The sequence below is a fragment of the Epinephelus lanceolatus genome, chromosome 12 (genome assembly GCF_041903045.1).
Source record: "Epinephelus lanceolatus isolate andai-2023 chromosome 12, ASM4190304v1, whole genome shotgun sequence".
Taxonomy (NCBI): Eukaryota; Metazoa; Chordata; class Actinopteri; order Perciformes; family Serranidae; genus Epinephelus; species Epinephelus lanceolatus.
The window spans coordinates 23,772,037-23,791,676 of NC_135745.1; the positions used below are offsets into that span (position 1 = coordinate 23,772,037).

The window sequence follows — 19,640 nt, forward strand, 5'->3', positions numbered from 1 at the left end:
TTTATAGCAGCAAACTGAGAACAGCTTTCAGGAAATAAACGGAGCAAAGTGAGACAACTGGGAAGCAAGGATAAGCCTCATTATTATGTATTTGCTAGTGAGTAATGTCTCCTGCACATGAAATGTACACTAAATTCTGTGTCCCGAGTCTTTTGCAGTACAGTAACAGCTGATCCAGTCCCTCAGCTCAGTCCGACTCTCTTCAGGCAGGTTGACGAGGACATCGGCGACGACACGGGTGCTGTAATACTCAGCTGTTTGAAACATTTCGACTCTTATGTCAACGACAAAAATGGATTAAGACAGATTCACAGATCCGCTTCCTGCAAACCCGGCAGTGGACCTGAATTGCTTTGCAACAAAGGAAAAATGTGAACCAAGGCTGCTCGTAAGTTCAGAACGAGCCCACGCTGTAGTACTTCATGCCAAATGTGTTGAGACCAGATCGCCATGATCTGGACTGGAAGTGCAAATCAATGCCAGAAATTTAATCTGGAACTTTTTCTTTCTTTCTTTTTTTTTTTTTTTTTAGGTTACATCACTTTTAAAGTGAAGCCCCATGTGCACCAGAGAGGGTAAATTTAATGAGATGTAACCATTTTGTGCCCCGTAAAAATGGATTGCAGAGTTGAATCGGGCCTATATTTGACGTACGGACACACACACCTCCTCTGCACCCCCCCACCCCCCCCCCCCTTTTTTTTCTGATCCCCGCTGGTCAATGCCACCCTCAAATCAGTAACATGAACATCAATAACAGTGGCTTCATGTTGAAGAAATTCAAGCCATCTTGTGAGGTGTATAATGGTGTCAAGCTAAGAGAGGTGGGCTTGGACAGGGCATCTAGGAGCTCCTACAGCTGTTGAAATGTCTCCTACGGGGTTATTTTACAAAGTCCATAAAGAATCCACTGGCTTCATCGTTTCCTTTTCTTGCTCCAAACAATGCTGAGCCTCTCTTTCCACTTCCCTTCCAGTTATGTTCTTTCCCCTGTCTCACACAGCTGAGTTCAAGGGCACAACTCTGTACAACGTATGCAAACGAGGTATCCCTCTTCTCTCTTTTTCCATCTCATGGTTTCCATTTAATTCCGCTCTGTTGCTTCTTCCATTTGGGAACAGCTCAAGTAAAACAATAAAACAAGATCCATATCATTATCCTCCAATTCCAACAATCCTGTCTTGTGATTGGCCGCAGCGTCCCATCAGTCACGTGAGAGAGCCAGTCAGTAGGTAGGAAGAGATGAGGCGGAGGGCTGCAGGGAGCCAGAGGAGTTTGAGCGTCTCATGTGAGGGAGGAGGTAGGAGTCCGAGCACAGTTGGTGAACGTCGAACCGGTCCTCCTTGCGGTAGGCGAGACAGCGCCGGATAAATGCCTGCAGGGCAGAACACATTATAAAGCGAGCTGCAGGCTGTGTGACTCTTCATATTTACTCAGAGATACAATACAGATAGATATGCAGTTCTGCTCCTTTGTCTACTTCGTGGAAAAGGCTGCACTTTAAACAGCTCTTTTTTTAGCGACACATGAGATGATTCAGATGATCCAGCATGTGGTGACTTGTCACTGCACTAGGGCCTGACCGATTTATCGGCCGGGTGATTTAATCGGCCGATTATAACCATTAGAGAATAATCGGCAATTGGCCAAAAGTTGGCTGATTGACGCTGATGTTAACACTTATATTATCATCACTAATAAAATGCAGGGAATATGGTGTTTTACTTAGAAATTATTTCCTTGTGTTACTTTTTGCACTATAACCTACCTCTGTTAAATTGGCAATAATAAGAAGAACTCTGTTATTGTGAACATACATGTGAATGTCTTAATTCATATAGACTTTGCATGATTATTTTATTTCCTATTTTATTTGCTGCCTTTTTGCACATCATATTTTTGATTTATTTTGTGTTCACACTGTTCATATGCTGCTTGTTCCACACAGTTTCTAATAATAAAAGTATTTGAAAATAGTAAAATGTTCTTCCTTCAATTTATATCTTTGTAACGAGTGTTTGAACTATATTTAAGCCATGAAAAGCAGGTATTTCGGGGGGGTTTAAATTGAAAAATGTAAAAACTTAATTGGCTGATATATATCGGTTATGGGATTTTTTTATTCCATAATATCGGAATCGGCATCGGCTCCCAAAAATCCATATCGGTCGGGCCCTATGCTGCACAGCCAAATTGTTTGAAAGCTCTGGTGGACATCGTTACTTAAAGGGACAGGTTTTGAAGCGGGGTTATATGATGCACTTATCCATAGCCATGTGTATTACATACAGGAGGTGGCGGTCAGCACGACCTTGCCCTCAGACAGCCCTTTGAAACAGGGAACTCAACTAAAAGTAAAACAGATCTATGCTCTCTTCAAAACCAGACTCCATTGAGAGAAAAACAGTCATTTTATCTCTCTGAACACAGGAGCTGCTCGTCTACTGCTGCCTCCATCAGTTAGATTGTTTGTGATATTGTGTGACTTTGGGTTAGTTCTGATCCTCCAAAGTCACACAATAACACAAACTAACTAAACCATCAAGGCAGCAGTAAGCTATTTATTATTACAATTCTTCGGACTGTCCAATGATTGTAAACAGACATTGTGTCTGTCAGGCTAGAGACATTTTCATAGTAATGTGACCGAAAATATTTAAGACCCATCATTTGAGACAATTTCAGACTTTTTATGGGCTTATATTAAGAAAACTTAATTTAAGACATTTTAAGACTTTAACAAGGACCTGTAGACACCCTGTTAACATTTGCCAAATGTCGGACATTTTGAATTGCTTTTAATATTGAGGTTAGCAGCCCTTTAATATCCCTGCTTGTATTTATATACACATGGCATTTTGGGTTTACAGGCTTCTTGGATCAATGTGATGAAGTACTTTTGAAGTATTTTACCAGTATTTAATCAACTGCATTAACTGGACCCAAAACAGACATTATATGTGATTATTTAATCTATAAATCTGTGTGTGTGTGTGTGTGTGTGTGTGTGTGTGTGTGTGTGTGTTACCTTGGCCTCTGTGCTGGCCTGTGGTTTAGCAGGGAACTGGACCTCTGTAGCTTTGAGGATGGTGTTTTCCTGGAGAATATCCTGCTGCGACTGGTTGTGACCAAACGGCTGGAAAACACAAAATACACTGAATCACCACCACTCCAACATCTTCTTCACTGATTCAACTGTTAATTATAATTAATTCACTAAAGCCTGGTACACTGTGCGATTTTAGGCTGTCCGAAAGATGACTGATGTGAAAGAAACGTGATAATATCTTTGGTCATGGCTCTTAAACGGTGGTCCTTCATCACCAATGAGAGAGGTTCAAGGACGGCCGTTGTCACAGTCTTGCGATCAAAGACAGCGTCAGAAATTTGGGATGATCCTCTCACTGTGTGACTGCTATTATATATAATAGAAATGCAGCATGAAATGACGCACTGGTGCTAAACCCAAACAAACAGATGGATAGCAGCTCGCCATGGAGGCAAAACACTAAAAGAAATGTGTGAGATTCCAGCAAAGAGGAAAATTTTGTGGAGTTGTGGCAGCAGAAGCCTTGTCTATATGATGTGTCCTCCAGCTCTGACCATGATCGCGTAAAGAGCAACGAAGCATGGAAGGACGAAGCGGCAGAGTTGCAGCTGCCAGATGAGCAACCTATCAGTATATAGTACAGTGTGCCCACAGAACTTCAGGGTTATTTAATAATGTGACCCTCTATGTTGTGCTTCACAGTTGGAGAAGTAATAACCCCTGCAGCATCACTCAGTATGGGAAGCTGTTGCATTGTACGCTGTCGCCTGTGATTCAGTAGGTGCTGTCACCCTACAGTCTGCATACATCAAACCTGATGTCGTACCCACGTTTATTAGATCCATGCTGCCCAGTGTTGCTGCACTAAACTTATAAGGTTGCTAAAATTGCACAGTCTGTCAGAGGGTTAAGAAAGAATCCTTTGAATGTTGAACAATCTACTTATACGGTTTTCGCTAGACTGTAGCCAGTCGTTGGAGGTTGGTGTTGTACCTTGCGTCCGTAGAGGCACTGGAAGAAGATGACTCCCACAGACCAGACGTCCACCTTGTTGGAGATTTTAGGTGGCTCCTTCCCGACCACAAAACACTCTGGAGGAAGGTACCTGAAACACACATACAGAATGTAATCAGTGCCATACAATGTAGTGACCCTTTTAGACTGACCATAAAGAGGACTTTAACACGTTAATGTGTCCAGGGTTCATACACATTTTAACCTATTCATTTTAAAAACGTTTTCATAACTTTTCCAAATTTTTTACCTCATTTCCAAGTCTTTATCTAAGTGGTACAAAATAGGTCGGCAGATCATTGGATGCAGCTTTGTATTGGTTGAGCGTCGGGTAAAGCTGTCTTGCAGCTATACTGACTGTGACCATGGGAACCCTGTGTGTGTGTGTGTGTGTGTATGTGTGTGTGTCTTGGTGCGCATGTGTCTGAAGCCCTTTGTAAACAGAGATTCACCGTACTGCCATAAAGAGGATTGATGACTACACCGGCTTTGTTATTTTGCACTAAACCAAACAACAGTTACATAATGCTGCCCTGGTGTTATGGAAGGAAGGGGCGTAACGTGTAAAAAAACAGGGTCTGCGTTTAGTGTCGTTTTACACAGACATTGATTTGTGGCTCTTACCAACAGAGGAACAACAATGCCCCCCTCGACTTGGTGTGCATATGTTTTATACAGACATTCCCGCCTTTGTAAAAGGGGCTTGTGTCTTACCAGTAGGTGCCTGCTCCCTGTGATGTGAGGTCCATCCCGTCCACGCCATAGTTATCATCATCCATAATCTTAGACAGGCCGAAGTCTGTGATTTTGATTTCTCCACACGCAGTACCGTCCACCAACAGGATGTTACCTGCGCACCACACAACACAGTGAGACTCAGTAACACCAACAGCACGTCATTGTAAACAAAGCATCAGATTCCTGTAATCTGCATTTAATTCCACATATGATTCACCCAAAAGTGTTTTGAGCCTGTGACCCACCAGGTTTGAGGTCGTAGTGGATGATGGGGGGTTTGATTTCGTTGAGGTAGCGCAGGGCGCTGACAATCTGCATGACAATGGAGCGTGCCTCCTTCTCTGACATCAGCTTGTTTTGCTTCAGGTAGAAGTCCAGGTCGTTGCCTTCGCAGAACTCCAGAACTGTACAGAACCTGAGAAAGGAGAGGACGCAGACACACACAGTTAAATACAGCAGAGAAAAATCAGATTTAACAACTGCACGTGAACAAAACTGAGTTCAACTGTACTCTAGAATTTAACAATACTGTTGTTTATTTATCGATCCTGAAGTAGAAAGATCAAATGCTCATCTAGTTTCTTTGAAGAGAAAAGACTGAAGGCTAAGGAGGAGGAATTTAACATCTCCCTCCTCCGCATGCAGGTCAGGGGTCAGAGTCAGGACTCTCTGCTTCTAAATGAGCCTGACTTAAGTTTCCAGTCATGAAAGTGAGCCCAAGGGAAGCTCTGCTAACATGGTACAATATGAGCTGGGGTTACACTCGACCTTTGGACTCCACACAGAGATGGTTTCGTCTGTTTATCTGGACAAACATACAGAATTGTTACAACTGCCTCCAGTTTCTTTTAACCGTCTTCTGGGTATGGGTGACTAAAGTTCACATGCTTGGTCTGCAATTAAACCTTCAAAAATATCTTCCATTGTCTGGGCATGCCGACGCTGAATCATGCATTTTTCTGTGAATTGCTTTTACTATTTACTCTTTCCCAATCTGATAACACCCATCTGATGTTTGCTCTTAGGTGTAACGCTGACTGACGTAGAGCATTGAGGCTGAATACAAACATGCATTAGAGTATTTCCTGGGCAGGGCTTTAAAAGGTTTGGATCTCACTAACATGCATCATGTTGTTTTAAAGCCACGGTTAAACATGTGAGTGCCGGGTGATAAACAACCCTAGGATATGTCAACCCAGCAGGGCTGCAGCTGGCAGAGGTCAGAGGTGACTCACGTGTCAGTATCCAGGGAGAAGTAGTCATACAGTTTGACTATTCTGGGATGGTCCAGCTGCTTGTGTATCCGGTATTCCCTGCATGCATGCCTGAAAGGAAATAAATGTCAATGTAGTGTGCGTGCTGCTGGAGAAACATTTTGTCTTTGTGTACCTTAAGCTGGGGGAGGCAGTTTTTTGGAAAGTGGCAAACATGTTGACCTGATAAAGATCCAAGCAGGACCGAAACATCTTGATTAAACTTTCATGGCATGACGAAAGTGTGCAGGCGTTTCTTTTTCCTTCATGTAAGCTGTTTTTGGATAGCCCTGCACCTACATAATAATGTGCGTATAATTACTCTCCTTTATCTAGTTTCCTGGAAAAGGCAAATTAAAAAAAAGGCCAGAATGTGAAAACACACCCTCCTCCTTCTCTCCCAAATCCCCATGCCACCAGACGAGCACAGGCAAATTCACGTGATTCATACAGTAACCTTTGCGACTACTAGTCATTCATTCCAAGCATCACGATCGTGACTATAGCAGCAATTTTGAGTACTGCCCTCCTGTTTTCTTTGCAAAACCTATCAAGCCTTTTGAGATGACAAACTCTGACTTGAGGCTCCAGCTAACTTTAGCTACACGCAACCTTTTTTTTTATCTAAAGACGACATCGAAAAACTTGTTCATGTTTTTTTCTCAAGCAGATGTGACTACTGTAATGCCGTGTTCTCAGGCCTCTCAAAGAAATCTTTCAACAAACTTCAGATTAGGGGTGTGCCATATCATCTCATTCACAATAATACCGGTATAACTTTTAATATGATACCCCTTATACTGGCAACAACAAGAATGGCTCAAAGTGAAATTATTACCGACTCCGCGGTGGTTCCAAAAAGAGGAGCAGCTTCAGTAGTGTGGAATGAACTGTGGCGTCCTGAATGTTTTATGAACAGCTCCGGACTTCTCAGACTCTTTTAGTGACTTACAGATCAGAGGGAACTCATTCAGCGGCTCCTCTGGCAGCAGCACAGTGTCTCTCCCCGTGCGCACATGGGAGTTGATGTCGTCAAGTGATTTTGTCATAAACCTTTGGTAATGTAAACCTATGTTTACCTGTAGCAGCACGTCTACTCCCAAGACGAAACATTAAGAACACATTACTCTGGTTTAAAGGCTTTTCATTGGTGTCTTTTAGATCTTCGAATTCATTTTACAATTTTGCTTTTAGTTTTTAAATCTCTGCATTGCCTGGCTCCTGACTATTTATATGATATGTTGGTCAGATACATTCCCACAGATCCTTAAGATCCTCCACCTCTGTTCTACTAAATGTCCCCCAGAGTGCAACTAAAACGTACTGTGATGCTGCATTCTCCATCTTCGGCCCTCGCCTCTAGAACAGCCTTCCAGAGGAGGTCAGACTCTCTGATTCAGCAGACAGCTTCAAACGAAATCTTAAAACCTGTCTTTTTATACTTGTATTTATGTAGCTTTTATTTAATTAACTGGGATCAAACCTAATTCCTATTTTTTAAGAGTGTGTGGTTGTATATTTGTATCTCTATCTTATCCTGTCTTTTATCTGTATTTTCTCATTTTCTTATGCGAGTACTTTGAGTTGCACTTGCTGTTTGAACTTTGCTATACAAATAAAGTTATTATTATTACATGAACATGAACTTGAATTGGCTGCAGCCGTGAGCCTTTGTCTCTGGTAAGGCTCAACTATTAGCAACATTTACTCCCCATCTCTGAAACACTTCGCTGATAAAGACACATTTTATTGTGTCTATTGTCAGACTTTCTTTGAAGCCCCTTTACCACTGGGCAACAAAAACCCCAATAACACCCACTAACAACTGGCTTTTGTCTTTAAAGGGAAAGATTACAATCTGCATTCACCTCCAGGACTAACGACTGCAGTAGTCATGAGTCACGATTTATCAGCTCCAGCTTTGATAGGCTCTGATTGGCAGTGATGGAAATAAATTTCGCCTGTCTCCGAGCAAGCAGTGCTGTGACATTATTCCAATTTGGTCTGCACCGAGTTTAAACGAGAGGTTAAATAGATAACAGATACAAAGAAGAAGTACGTTCATCACACAGGATACGAAAAACTATACAATTGTCTTGTCTACTAGCAATGGGAAAGGAGTCTACCGCCAAGTTTTAGCGAGTTTTTTCATGTTTTTAAAACCGGAATATACACACTAATTTTGGTGGTGAAAGGGTTTCAGTGTCTCGTTTAGACTCTCTTTTTAACACGCCCGTCTCTAGGTTGCTTTGCAGTGTAGGCAGTTGTTGCCAACGCTGGAATAGCAACTTTCTCAGCAGGATTCTCCTCCATTGAATCTCTGACCATCTGAAGGGGTGTGCATGTGCATCTGCATTTGTAGAGCAGCCAATAGGAACGCCCTCATTCTGAATTGACCTGTGACTGGCCAAGGTCTCGTCGTCACAGGCTAGCTTTTCAGATTTAGAGCCAAGAAGAGGTGCGGAAGTCTCTCTCAAACCACTTGAGTTACAAAATGCTGAAAGGTTAGTATGGAATTTTTGCCCAATGACATTTTAAGAAAACTGCTTACCCCAGCTTTTAGTTTTGTGTGCGTGTGTGTGTATGAGACCTACTTGTGGTAGTTCTCCTTTTTCTCCTCTCTCCAGTTCTTGTTGAGCTGGTGGATTTTAACAGCTGCGTAGCGCTGCTCAAACAGGTCAAAAGCCTGTGTGTGACAAGAAAACACACACATTTGTCTCCAAACATGCTCTGCAGATAAAGGGGGATAGGAAAGAAAAAGAAAAAGTAGTCCAACCAAACAGACATTACCTTATAGACTTCACTGAAGCCGCCCCTGCCCAGCAAGTGCAGCAGCAGGTACCTCTCATTCAGCGTAGGGTGGTCTTTAAACCTGTGTGAGGAGGCACATTTGTTTTATCCTTGTCACCTTAAAACGCTTAGCAAAGATGATTTTTATTTCACTTCCATATTTACATTCCTTTACTTAAATGTCTCCACCTGATCAAGTAAACTAAACGTCTTGATAATGTAAGAAATCACAATTTAATTACATTCATTAAGTGAGTTTTTAGTCCCAGTCTTAACCATGACGTTACTTGGCATGTTATGGTGCTGTATGCAGAACAGACTTACGCTGAGCTGTCCTCGTTGTTTATCCTCTTCAGCTCTCTAATGTGAAGGTTTCGCACCCGCTCCAACCGCTCCAGCTCAGCCTGGATCTCAGCTTCCTCCTACATAAATACACCGCATAAGATTGTTCTGCTGGTTCAAGTTCATGCGCTAAAAACTAAAATATACAGTCAAACAGTTCAAGACTCCATCGGCCTTATAAAACTGAATGCATAACCATCTATTACATTTTCAGTGTTTTAATGTTCATGTTGACCATTTCATGAGATAAAATGTCTTCTGGTCACAATGTGTTGTGATCGATTGGATTTTTTTCTGATACTGACCTTCTTCAGATGTCCAAGGCGAAGCTTGAAGATCTCTTCCTGCTCGTGGTACTCAGCGAGGGTCAGTCTGACAAAATATGGACAAGTCAAAATCTCCAGGCAGAAAAAAACCCCCCTCAGAAAACAGTTTATTTGGAACATATGTTTCAGACTACAGCAAACATGATAATTCAACAACATCCAACAACATCTGAACAGAAATGTAGCGATAGTGGATGTGGATGTAGCCTGAAAGAGGATGATGTACTATGATGTACAGCTACTAAGACTTCTACAGTCAAAACAATATAAAAGGGACGATCATCCGTCCAGCATCCTTCAGTGCTGCATTGATTTTGGTGTACTCACAGCTGGGGCAAGGAGGGCTTGAGGAAGGGGTCCGAGTCGTTGCCATTGACCACCTTAGTTTTGCGCTGCTTGGGTTCAGAGGTGGAGGCCACCGACAGGGAGGGAGACGCAGGGTTCGGAGGCTTCCTCTTTGCCAGCAGCTTCCTCTGTCGCTCAATGTCCTCCCTCTGCTGGTTGATGCCCTCCTGTTGCCTGCAAAGAGAGGAGGACACAGCGGTGTAGGGGAATCAGTCATATGGGAAAGGCATTAGCAGACAACAAACAGCCTTTCATATGTTTTGCTCCTGGCTGTGAAGTGAAGCATGCAAAGAAAATCCACTTAAGAGCCACTCTATTTCTGACCCTTCAACACTGTTTAGAATGCAACGCTCGATGCAAAAATCTAAAAGAAATATGGGGACATTCATTCAGATGAAAACGATGCATGCGTTTGCCGTCTCTCACTTGATCAGGTTCTGGAATGCGTATCCGTCCGTCCACTGCTCCGTGTAGGACGCTCCGTGCCTGACAGTGGTGAAGTGACCGAGACGGAGACGGTCCTGCATGCTCTTCTCACGACACGACTGCTTCTCCTGGGTGCTCTGTTCACAAAAACAGGCAGACAGATATTAGAAATAATAAGCAGTGTTGCTGAAGGCATCTCATAAGGAACAGACGAAAGAGAAGAGACACACAAAATGTGACAAACTCTCACCTGTAACCTCTCTCCACCCAGACTAAACGTGTGGTAGGTACATATATCTTTGAAGTTGACTATATTGTGACAAGGTTGCTTGTACCCTAAATCCTATAACCACTGTGCAACACCAGCCCAAGATGGTGGAGACCTTAGGAAAACAGGTGGCTGGTAAAGAGATTTTAAGATCTACCAACTCACAGACAGAATTTTCCTCTCAGGAGTCGAGGACCAAAGCAGAGCTATAACACCAGAGAATATTGACTTATTATCGGATGAAGTGTTGCTCTATTTCTGTTGCATGAGCAAGTTGGCACTTCTTTGCAAGCAATATGTTTTTAATCTTCTATCTGTAGCTGACACATTAGGTGTAAGAACATTGTAAGATGATATACACTGCGTCCGAAACCGCGTATGACGCACTGCATACCCATAGGGATGTCACGAAAAGCAACACTACAGGTATCAGGGATCCAGTTTCTGCCAACTAGTGTCCTAGTCTGCCATCAAACGTCAAAGGAAGAAGAGGAAAGCCCACCAGCACGGACGATCAAACACAAACAACACGTGGAGGATAGCCACAAGTGCAGCCGCATTGACCGTTCCCCCTTGACACATCAAAAAGAAAAGCGTTTTTTCCTGTGGCCAGCATATTTTTTAATTCTTCACAATGGCAGCGGCATATATTTACTTTGTGCTATAAATACAAGCAGCACGGGGCGTCGGTGGCTTAGTGGTAGAGCAGGCGCCCCCATGTACAAGGCTGTTGCCGCAGTGGCCCGGGTTCGACTCCAGCCTGTGGCCCTTTGCTGCATGTCACTCCCTCTCTCTCTCTCCCCCTTTCACACTTGTCTGTCCTGTCCATTAAAGGCTAAAAATGCCCCAAAAAGTATCTAAAACAAAATAAATAAATAAATAAATAAATAAATAAAAAAAATACCAGCAGCACGACAACCCGCTGAGCGTCCATTCTACGGCGAGTGTTTTTTGTTTTTTTTCTGGTCGCTGAGAGCTGAAAAATGTCTAACTTTGGGTAATATGATGTGCTCGCCACTTGCTTGTTTTATCCAGCCGTTCAACAGAAATGAAAGAGGGGTTAGGCCAAAAAGCCTTCCACAAAGACCAACCTTGACATCTTAAATGTACAAGTGCTAAGCAACAACAATGGAGGAGAAATATATTAATATATTGCAAATTATATATTAGAATCATGAACCCTGATAGGAAAGTATCTTTGCGTTTGAGGCGGATCATCAGTGATTAATAATAAAATTAAATGTAAATGTTTTTAATAGAGGATTTTCTGTTTGAGTACGTGGGATTGATTATTTTGTGTTTGTTTGTGATTCCCACCCCTTGGTATGTATCTTTGCGGACACACTGAGCTGTAATTACCACATCACTTCTTGAGAGCTTCCTTGCTGGTTAGAGCCATGTAACCATGGTAAAGCGTGCCAACCTCAGCTCTAACGGCATCTGCAATACCTTACAGCAAGCATAACGAACATCTTAAGTTTTTAGTTTTTCTTCACGTCCGTAGGAGTAACGTTACTTCCGCTGTTAGAAAATGTGAGCAGCAGGCGAACTTGTGCATTCCGCTAACACTTCAATTGAACCGTTATTGACATTACAGAGCTGTCTTGGTTACTGTCTGCCATTTTCTGTTATGAATACTGTCGTCTACAGCATTGCATCATGGGATATTTATGCCAACATAATGCTCAGTGTTTGTATAGTGTAATATTTCCTTGGCAACAGAATGCAATTCTCATACTATTGGTTTCATACCAAAGTTTCAGACATACTAAAAAAAAACTCATATACTCTTTTAGTGTATTGAATATAATGTTATTAAGGAACTTCAGACGCAGCCAGTGTCTCTGTTAGGCTGATATACAGTGGGCTGTGTCCCTGTCAGTTTGTTTTCCTTTCTGCCCACAAGAACTCAAACACAGTGACGTCTTAATGCAGCTATTCTTTCATTAGACGTCCAGTGAATAGACAAAAGGCTGCATATATGCAAAGACAGATACCTTCTCTATAAGCAGTTTCTTGCTCATGGTGATGCACTTATTGAGCCTTTCTTTGTATTTTTCCAGGAGTTTCTGCTGTTCGTCTATCTGTCGCCGCAGGTCACAGTTAGCCTGTAAAGGACAGTCATAATCATAACACAAACCTGACATGATAACTTGTTGTTGATAACTAAAATGTAGATTATGTGCGATGAACTCACCCTGAGCAGGTCATCTATTCGCCCCTCTTTTTTTTCCAGGTCCAGACTCTTGTTGCTCTCCAGAGCAGCGAGTTTCAAGCCTGTCAGCTCCGTCTAAAACATTCACACACAGAGACACCAGTCAGAGCTGTATTAATAAATGTACAATGAAGTGTTGCTGTGTGAGTGTTTCCTGTGTGCGTCATATTACCTGGACATACTTGCTGGAGGAAGCTTTAGGATTGTGTTCCCCAAAAGACAGACTCGTAGGAGAGGAGCTGTTCTGCCGGATCTACGGACAAACAGGTATTTTTAAACCTTGTAATAACACACGGAGACTCACATCCACCTCGTGTGCAAATAACTCATAAATAATCCTTGTGCAATGCACTCTATTGTTTGTGTAATACTCACGATAGAGCCCGGGGCAGAGTGTGAGTTCTGTGGAGAGCGGCGAGCCGACGGGAGTCCTCTGACTGGACTGGAACCATTTCCACCCTGCTGGAACTTTGCAGAGGAAACAGGCAAAGTTGAAAATGTGGATTAAAAATAAAAAGGATGGAGCCATTTTGGGATGACGGGAGTTGTTGTAATACTCACATCAAAGTAGTCGCTGATCTTGGGCCCACGTGTGGAAGTCTTCCCTGCATTGAAAATTGAACAGATTTAATGCAGGCCATCAGTAATGCATCGATGCCTACATTATACTGATTTCTTGCCGGTGTCAGTCATACCTTGACTACTCTCTGAATAGGTGTCAGCTTTCCTTTTCCTCCCTCTGGACGTCTCAGAGTGCTTCTTCTCGGGGGTCTGTGAATCGATGGGAAATAAGAGAGGAGAATTAAAAAAAAAAAGGCATGAGTCCCTTGTGTTTTACCTAACAAAGCTGGTGCGAGTGGTGGTGTTGAGCAGGAAAGAGCAGCAGGAACAAAGAGTACATACTGAGTAGGCAGGGGAGCTCCCTCTTTTCAAATCAGAGTTCTAGGAAGAGAAGAGAAGGAGAGGTGGAGGTAGTGGGAGAGACAGAAAGACGAGTGGGCAGAGCAAGGACGCACCGACAACATGCAACTGTGTCAAAACCAGGTTTCATTGTTGGTGTATTTGTAACAAAGCAAATAATATTTAATTTCAGCTTTTGTTCCGTCTTCTCAAAATGAATAAACAGCCTCGGCGTTCAGGCACACATGTGGAGGTGCAAAGAGCGGCGTTCATAAACAACAACTGTCATTTGAAGCAGCGTTTATAAACACCAGCTGCCAATATAAAAAACTATATTAAAGGGGACTTATTATGCTCTCCTGTATTTTGTTTCTTATATATACTGGTACAATGACGGATGTTCAAATTAAACGTGGCTAAAGTTTTAAATATTGAGGTAAATGTTTGTAAAACTTCAGGCTTCTTACCATTCTGTATTTCCTACTCTGGCTACAGTATGACGTCATAGTGTGCCGGTTTTCTTTTTATCATCATCTGCGGTACGCTACTGCAAGTGTTTACATCACGTAGCCTACACTGCTACATGTAGCTACATGCTAACACTGGGGAAACATGTAAACATGGTTGCAAGATGTTGACAATTTCTCCCTGATTTCAGATCATATTCCTGCTGGAACATGTCCGGTTGTGTTAAGAAGCATTAGTTGGTGATTTTGCAGCCTAGGCTTTTTCAGGAGGTGGGCTTAAAGAGACAGGCGTTAAACGGAGTGCCTCAGACAGGGGTTTGTGTGTTTGTTTGTGTAAAAAGAGCGATTTGGATGAATTTTAAGCAGATTATTTCCTGTGAATAATAAGGGACAAGTTTTCCTGACATTTTAGGAACTCGTTAAATGATTTTCTGTCGTGTTTTCCTTTAAGCAATCACACATATCCTCTCCCTGACGCTTGGCTGTTGTTCTGTAAGCTCTTTGCTTGTTTTAACTGCGTATTTAAATAACAAGTCCATTTAGTGTTTTCCCCAGAAACTGAAGAAATTCTGAGATATAGGCATACTGCCTATATTTAAAGAAAAAAAAAATCTTACATCTCTTTAAAGCAAGAAGGCCTGCGCCGCCCGTAAAGCTTAGATGACCCATACTGGAGGTCGGGACTCCCGAGTGGGGAACTAGTAACCTATAAGACATGCTGCCAAGACAACGTAAATATTAACTTATATTACGCAGATCCTTCCAGCGTGCGGCCCTGCCTCTTTAGATTTAATAAGACATCTATGACAGTAATGGTCTTCCTCTTAGCACGCTCGATGTCGGTGACGGCATCATGGGTTCTGTTTTCCTGGGAGACCTTCAACACACTGCACATCTCCTCATAGATCAGACGGGAGGAACACTATACTCCACCTTAGGGAGCTTCACGATGGATAGCAAGCTAGGTAATTCCCTGGATGTTTTCACGGAGGACTTGGGACGTCTCCCTTACCGAGTCCTATTCCTCCTTTGCCTCTGCCACTAATCTCCTCTGATTATTCACTATGTTCAGGAAACCGCTCCTTCATTTAGGCCATCTTAACTTACATAATTTGATGGGCTTGAAATGTAAAGCGGTGTTTGTGTTTTATTGCTGTTTAAATGTAGGCTATTATATGACTATTTAAACCATACGTACTGTAGTTGTTCTGTATGGCTGGATTTCTGGAATGTTGGCCTTCAAGGAGAAAGAAATCTAGTGTAAACTCTGATCCATGCCCAAACTGACTGTGTCTGTGTCTGTTGTGTTTTACCTCTGACTCCTTGTCGCTAGATGAGCCCAGACTGCCATAGCTGTGGTTAGATGACTCGTTGGCCAGACCCTGCACACAGTGAGGATTCAAACACATAAGTGAACACATACAATATGAAAATACTCTCCACAGGTGTGCGGTTCTATCCGAGTTCAGAAAACCTCATGAAATGTAAGCAACAGTGAAACAAAGCCTGGGGGCTGGCCTCCAGTCTGACACGTCTGATAGGAATCCAGATCTTCAGTTGTTAGGTGTGTCTCTTGGCTCTTTTCCACCACATGCAAGGAAATCTTCATCCTTTTTAGGAAAACAGGAACTTTTACCTGCTTTCCCACCATGAGAACCTGGGTGTGGTTTTGAATCTCCTGCTCCCACTTTTTAAAGGCATAGGAGCTAACATGGTGGCATTAACACAAGCCTCAAGACTGCTACAGCTTGTGCGCAGCATTCTTTCTGCTGCAAGCAACCACTAGTTGTCGCCAGTACTGATATCGGAGCTTGAGATTGGACATTTCTGTTTATTAACATCACAAGAAAGCAGCTAATTTCTAAATTAGTCTCCAGAAAGTGTTGTCTTGTGAGCAAAGATTGTGAATAAAACAAAGCTGGTTAATGCTGTTTAATCCTTCCTTAGTCAGGAATAAGGAGCGCGCAAATTAAAGCTATATTATGCAGGATTTTCCTAAAAAAACAATGTCTAGACTCATACAGAAGTAATCCCTCTAAATCATCATTGATGACCCACTAGAAGAGTGTGGCGGTGTCTTTATCTGCAGAGACTCCGCTTGTGTTTTCTTATTTTCTGTGATCAGGATGTTTATTGGCGTGTACCCCTACAGGGCTCAGGTGAGGTCAGGGCTTTATACAAAGGTAGCTAACAGGTGCCAGACCATAGACAGCAGACACAAAGAAGAAAAAAATACAAATATAGCAAGGCAAAACGCAGACGAGAGTCAATCTGGGGTTGGGTTTCACTTTGAATTTTGTTGGTGAGCGTGTTTACATACTGTAACCAATAATCCAGCATAGTATACTTTTACTTCTAGCTCATGAGGCTCTTGTCTGAAGTGTGTGTTGCGTCTCAAAAATAAGGCTTTCTGTGCTGCGGTTACCTTAGCACCTCCGCTGGTGCTCCCAGTGCTGCCTACTGTGTTGCCACTGACAGCCCCTGTGAACCTGGCCTCCAGCAGCTCCTGTCTCCTGGGGTCCAGGCTGTGCAGCTCCTCCATTGGGCCTGACACAAGGGGATCAACAGAGTAAGGTTAGACGCTTGCATTGCCATCACTACAAACAAACAATGGTGACAAGCGCAAGGAACGAGAGCAACTGAGCTCTGAACATTATTCTTCGAGGACATTACTGGAAAGGAATAAAAACGGGCACTAAGAGAAGGAGCAGAGGACAGTATCTGGGGGCGGATTAGAGAAAATTAGAGTGAATAGAGGATAAAAATAGAAAAATGGATTTGATTCAACTGGGCAGTGGAGGTAGCTCTTTAAAAAAGATGCACTTTCATGCTACGATGGAAGATACTGCAGATGAGTGACACTGCATTTCTAACTTAAGCAGGAAGGTCATTCCACCACTGGGTAGTCAGGAGGGAGAAGAGTCGAGGCCGGGCGGAGTGAGTCTCCCAGTTTGTCAGCACAAAAATCTTCAACTGGCCCCTCTATTATCTCATAAGTTAGCCTGTCACAATGGCCTCATTGCACTGTGCTAAACTAGTCTGTGATATTTAGGGATCCCAATAGCTCAGAAGCCTTGCACATGGAGCATGATGTCAGCTGGGATAAAGACACTGGAAGTTTTATACCAAAGTCATTCCTTTCCACAAGCTAACAGGCAATAATACAGTTTAGGGCCTTTTAGTGGTGGCTAATTCAAATGCTACACGTGTGCATCCACGTTTCAAACACTGTTGTTTAACAGGCCAGACAGCCTTTTGCCCAGTTTTACATTTCCTCACCATACAGACAGATTTGAAGATGCTGGAGTGGTAAATCTGACCCACACATAAAATTATTTTCACACAAGCAGCAGACTATATGCTGCCTGCCTGGGCCTTGTTCTATGACAACCAGTCTCCAGAGAGAGAGAGAGAAACACACACACACACACACACACACACACACAGGTTCTCTGCTCCCTGCTGACTGCTGCTGCAAGTGTTTGTTTCCTTATTGGACATTTCCTGGCTGTCATCTTTACATAGCTTGTGGCACAGGGGTAAGCCCTAAAAGGCATAATGGACATTATGAAACTCCTGAGCAGCCAGTGAAACAGAGAGCGCAGACAGAGGCCTGCGACAGAGGTTACCTGAGGACAGGGGGGGGAGAGTCATTTAGATTAATTAATCTATACAGCCAGAGCTTCATACTGCACCATTGTTTGGTATCTTAGCACATTAGTATTAAGGTTGAAAATTAATTATCATAACCACAACCCCTGTACAGTGATCACAACACAGGCTGTCAATCGTACCGACTTATTCACATCATCGCTGTGTAGATATTTTTTAACATATCATGTCGTGTAGCTAACTCACTCAGCTGGAGGATTATAACCACTTGCTCCCACTTGTGATCATTCTTTTGTCACATCACATCCAGCAGCTCAGCAATGTCGGAGTAAACAAGAGTCCCAGCATGTCGACAACAATGTGAAAAACAGATGCATCCAAACTGGGCACACATGTAACACCCAGGGCCTGTTGGTAAGTTTACCATGCACTGTAATGCATTAATGGATGCATGCATAGCTACGTTATTTCATACCCAGCTAGATGCTGTTGAGGGGGCGAATGTTACTAACTGCCACAAAAACACTGTTATCACATCAACAGCGACGAGAAGCAAGAAATCATGTAAACTGACAAACAAAACAAGCTAGCGCTTCCTTTGTGCAAACATGATAGCTTGCTGCTACTTAGACTGGCCATCAACTGAACTGACAGCTGACGTTTGGCTTCCAATTCACGGCATCAGTGAACTTGACATCCATTTTTACTTCACCAAACGTTAGCTCGACACGGCCAAAATAATCCACTTCTCCCGCAAAGGACACACTTTAAGGAGAACAAGAGTCAGTCGTGCACTTGGCGAGCTAATATACCTTCCTTGCTCTTTGCGGTCGCCGTTATATGTTGTTGAGAAATCGTTGGGGACGAGGAGAGCTGCGACCAAGATGGCGTCGCCTCCAAACTTCCACCACCACTTCCACTGTTACTTTGGACACTCATGAAGCCACTTTACCGCCGAGAGGAGCCAGCGTACACACTGCCGTTCGCGGAAATCCCAAACTTGCGTCCATCTTCTGACACCTGCTGTAACCAAACAGGCCCGTAAACGTGAGTCCGAGCGTTTTTGTGTCGCTAGACGTCTCGCATTTTGTGACCCGTGAGGGTCCTGCGGAGGAGCAGCTTCTTCTTCAGAGACTCGCTGAAACGGATCCAATGTAACCTTTGCATGATGACCGCACCGCGCGCCTGTCAGCATCCAGTTCACGAGCGGAGCTTTGATTCTAGTAGGCGAGGCTATCGCGAGGCTGGCGCGCACCTAGCAGCGCGATGGGGGATGGCATGACACCGAAACAGACACTGATCTGGGATCATTTTACCCTCCTCCAAACTCGCCATAGGTTCACTGGGAGGCACATTTCAGCGTCGACCTGAGAGCAGCCTCTTGTTTGGGTGAAAACAACAAACACCCCGAAAAAATGGCCGAAAGTTCTTGTCTGCTCGAGGAGAGAAAGAAAACAGGAACACACACACATGCGCGCGCACACACACTATATATGAATATGTATATGTACTATGTATATTCAAAAGCCAAAATGTTTTTTTTTTATTTTGACGACTTTAGGGACTGTTCGTTATTTATTAGGGGGTGGTGCAAAAAGGAGGAGGCTTGTCAAATAATTTTTTAAGCACTAAGGAGATACTTGTGTTTTTGTTTTGGCTTTACAGAGGGGTGTACACATTTAAATGGCCACAGTTTGTATTTATCTTCCCCCAGCTTTTTAAAGAAATCATGAAGGCCTGTTGTCATGAAAATAATCACGCCATTTTTTTATAGCCAGAAACTGTAAGAACAGAAATTATCATTGGATTTTCACATTTCCGACAGTCCCTGGATACATCATGTGCAATGAATGCTTTAGTCAGGAACAAACATAACCAAATCGTAGCTTAAAATA

At 43.0% G+C, this 19,640-nt stretch overlaps 1 protein-coding gene across 2 annotated transcripts; it reads right to left on the bottom strand.

Annotated features, from left to right (window-relative positions):
- Nucleotides 1-467: 467 nt before the first annotated feature.
- On the bottom strand, nt 468-18,974 carry LOC117272030 (serine/threonine-protein kinase tousled-like 1-B). 2 transcript variants are annotated; one of them, XM_033650708.2, is made up of 22 exons: nt 18,558-18,974; nt 16,559-16,680; nt 15,447-15,515; nt 13,670-13,708; nt 13,462-13,537; nt 13,328-13,371; nt 13,142-13,234; nt 12,939-13,019; nt 12,749-12,841; nt 12,549-12,659; nt 10,284-10,420; nt 9,840-10,031; nt 9,492-9,558; nt 9,169-9,266; nt 8,845-8,926; nt 8,649-8,740; nt 6,037-6,126; nt 5,047-5,216; nt 4,778-4,913; nt 4,043-4,154; nt 3,029-3,136; nt 468-1,375 (listed from the first exon to the last, which is right to left on the bottom strand). In XM_033650708.2, the coding sequence occupies exons 1-22, from the start codon at nt 18,682-18,684 to the stop codon at nt 1,226-1,228; spliced, it is 2,289 nt and encodes a 762-aa protein (XP_033506599.1). In that variant the 5' UTR covers nt 18,685-18,974; the 3' UTR covers nt 468-1,225. The 2 variants fall into 2 exon arrangements, with proteins under 2 accessions (XP_033506599.1, XP_033506601.1); XM_033650710.2 differs by lacking the exon at nt 13,670-13,708 and having other exon boundaries at nt 18,558-18,831.
- Nucleotides 18,975-19,640: the final 666 nt, after the last annotated feature.

What these genes read in the sequence shown, in the direction of transcription:
- LOC117272030 (XM_033650708.2), bottom strand. Translation starts at nt 18,684, where the DNA reads ATGAGTGTCCAAAGTAACAGTGGAAGTGGTGGTGGAAGTTTGGAGGCG. An exon ending in AAGCCCTCCTTGCCCCAGCT is followed by an intron (nt 9,559 to 9,839) that starts GTGAGTACACCA and finishes ATATTTTGTCAG; the next exon opens with ACTGACCCTCGCTGAGTACC. An exon ending in TTCTCCCTGGATACTGACAC is followed by an intron (nt 5,217 to 6,036) that starts GTGAGTCACCTC and finishes CTCCTTTCTCAG; the next exon opens with GTTCTGTACAGTTCTGGAGT.